Below are 2948 nucleotides of genomic sequence, written 5' to 3' on the forward strand. Positions count from 1 at the left end.
TGTTTATCAAAGTTCTAAAAAAGTCTTTAGTTCGCGAAAAAGTATAGCTTTAAGCCATTATTAACTATTGTCCACTCATTATGACTGTAGCTTTAACAAGTGTATGGTCATCTCTAGTGAAAGCTTCGATACTTGTCATGACTGAGTGCTTGTTTCAATATTTAAGTTTTCTTTGATGAGAAAAGAAGAAAAAAGAAAATGGCTATTTCATTGCAAGTCATAGTTCAACATTCTTGATGCTAGCAAGTGAATATAATAGTTCTATATTGCAATTTCAGTTTCGAATCAACTTACTAGTCAGATTGGCTATCGTCAACTGCTTTAAAATATAACCATGAGCATATTGATTTGTTAATATGTTTCCATAACCAAATCTCATAAATCAGTTTGAACAATGATGGACATTCATGTCTCATCTGTTTCAACTAATATGACACCTGTTGTCTTCCTTTTTCCGAGAGAGCAGAAATGGACCAGCAAAATGATCAGAGCACTGATGGAGAGAATGAAGACTTGGAGCTGCCACAATTTGAGTTCTCTAAAATAGTCAATGCAACCAACAACTTTTCAATAAAAAACAAATTAGGCCAGGGAGGTTTTGGACCTGTCTACAAGGTATGCCTTTTCATGTACAAGAACAATAATGAACTTGGGTTTTGTTCAGGAAAGAAAAGGCATGCATTTTATTGGTGTGATTTTGTAGGGTACACTAGAAGATGGACAAGAAATTGCTGTGAAGAGGTTATCAATATGCTCCGGACAAGGATTAAAAGAGTTCAAAAATGAAGTTATACTGATTAACAAGCTACAGCACCGAAATCTTGTAAAGCTTCTTGGATGTAGCATTCAAAGAGAGGAAAAACTTCTGGTGTATGAATATATGCCGAACAAAAGCCTGGACTCTTTCCTTTTTGGTTCGGATCTCTCATAACCTTACAAAATTTTAGCTGGCCCGCTGTTACTAATAACAATGAGTCTTGGTTCATGATAGAATAAGTCTTCTGTTTTGAGCTTTCAAGTAGCATGAATGACGTATATATGATTACATCTTACCAGATCAGACAAAAAGTAAACTGTTAGACTGGTCTAAGCGGTTCAACATTATCTGCGGGATCGCCCGGGGGCTTTTGTATCTTCATCAAGATTCAAGATTGAGGATTATACATAGAGATCTGAAATCAAGTAACGTTTTACTTGACAAGGACATGAACCCAAAAATTTCTGATTTCGGTTTGGCTAGAACTTTCGGAGGCGATCAGACTGAAGGAAACACAAATAGAGTAGTTGGCACCTAGTAAGTATTCATTTTTCATGCTCTTTCTTTTAGGCCTTTACGATATTTGCAAGAGAGTACTCATCTGTCTTTTTTAATGTCGTTCTGTAGTGGTTATATGGCACCAGAATATGCTACTGATGGACTCTTCTCAGTGAAATCTGATGTCTTTAGCTTTGGTATCATGTTGCTAGAAATAGTAACTGGAAAGAAAAGTAGAGGGTTTTACCATCCAGATAACAACCTAAGCCTCATAGGATATGTAAGTATCCAGGGTTAAATTTCCTTATTACATTCAATCATTTTAGCGATTAATGATGAGGTTTCAAATGATCTAGGCATGGAAATTGTGGAAAGAAGGCAAACCATTAGAATTGGTTGGTGGATTGGCCGACGAGTCATGGAATCTATCAGAAGTCATGAAATGTTTCCACATTAGCCTGTTATGTGTTCAACAATACCCTGAGGATAGACCAAGCATGGCCTCAGTGGTTTTGATGTTAGGTGGAGAGAAGACATTGCCAAAGCCAAAAGAACCAGGCTTCTTTAAGGATAGAGGTCCTGTTGAAGCATATTCTTCATCCAGCAAGGTGGAATCATCTTCAACCAATGAAATTTCAACCTCAGTCTTGGAACCTCGGTAGTGACTTTGTAATTTTTCCTTCTAGACTTGGTATTAAACGATGTTTCAATCACTGTCCATATTGGATTGTCAGCTGCAGTAGTTCTAGTTCGGATTTGTGGCTGAAATGGGTCTGCTCTATATCGTGTTTTTGACATTACTACTGGTTGTAAGTTACAGAAAACGTATACTGCCATTACTTTTCTTATCTTTAGTTATTCCATATGTGTCATGTTAATGCTTCTCAAAAATTCCTTCAAATCCTTTCCTATTAAATTCTACTGATTCTAAGCATAACTCCTCAAGCATTGCAAATCTATACTTTTGCTAGTATATTCTAGTCTTGATTAATATCAAAAAGATATTACAATTAACTTTATCTTTGTATTGGGTTTTTACATGCAAGAATTATTGTGATTTCAATTTCATTTTTAAGCTAATGTTGCAAGCAGATTGGTTATCTAATGTATAGCCCTAAGTCTATATCTATCATGGACACAATTTTTAGTGCCTTTAGAACCATTTAAAAGCAACTATAGCTCATACAAGTTTAAATGACCAATATTTTAAAGAGTGAGTCTCTAGAAATTTTCAAAATAGGGCAACAAATATAATAACAATGAAAATCAAAACAATAACCATAATAGGCATATTCATCATAAATACCAATATAACCATAACCTAGGTCATCACAACCATAATGACGATAACGAGCTAGCCATAACTCATATTAAAATAAAAGCCTTTCATTTTTACAACTAACTTGATCTTAAATTCTTTCCAAATGAATTCATGACATGAATTACATATTTGATTAGTAAAAGTTGTATGAAAATAAAAATCTTAAACTTGTTAGGATGAATCGCAAGGGTACCATCACAACTAGAAAATTAATAAATACAAATAGAAACATCAATAAAATATTTATATCAATAAATTACAGTAAATTTTATCAGCAAAATATTCTCTCGCTATATTCATCTGTAAACACCAATGGAACTATTCTCTCGGTATATATCGAGGGAATTACAATGGAAAAATAAGGAATTAAGA

At 34.1% G+C, this 2948-nt stretch overlaps 1 protein-coding gene across 1 annotated transcript; it reads left to right on the forward strand.

Annotated features, from left to right (window-relative positions):
* Positions 1 to 217: 217 nt before the first annotated feature.
* LOC105120265 (G-type lectin S-receptor-like serine/threonine-protein kinase SD1-1) lies at positions 218 to 2103 on the forward strand. Its single transcript, XM_011018440.1, has 5 exons — positions 218 to 615; positions 704 to 914; positions 1057 to 1294; positions 1385 to 1535; positions 1612 to 2103. Exons 1-5 carry the CDS (start codon positions 469 to 471, stop codon positions 1915 to 1917), a joined length of 1053 nt encoding a protein of 350 aa, XP_011016742.1. The 5' UTR covers positions 218 to 468; the 3' UTR covers positions 1918 to 2103.
* The last annotated feature ends 845 nt before the right edge of the window (positions 2104 to 2948 follow it).

Source organism: Populus euphratica, unplaced genomic scaffold (genome assembly GCF_000495115.2).
Source record: "Populus euphratica unplaced genomic scaffold, PopEup_1.0 scaffold6054.1, whole genome shotgun sequence".
NCBI lineage: Eukaryota > Viridiplantae > Streptophyta > Magnoliopsida > Malpighiales > Salicaceae > Populus > Populus euphratica.

Excerpts from the sequence above, each read along its gene's own strand:
- LOC105120265 (XM_011018440.1), top strand. The coding sequence starts at position 469 with ATGGACCAGCAAAATGATCAGAGCACTGATGGAGAGAATGAAGACTTG. Across the intron at positions 1,295-1,384 it reads AATAGAGTAGTTGGCACCTA|TGGTTATATGGCACCAGAAT; the intron begins GTAAGTATTCAT and ends GTCGTTCTGTAG. Across the intron at positions 1,536-1,611 it reads ACCTAAGCCTCATAGGATAT|GCATGGAAATTGTGGAAAGA; the intron begins GTAAGTATCCAG and ends CAAATGATCTAG.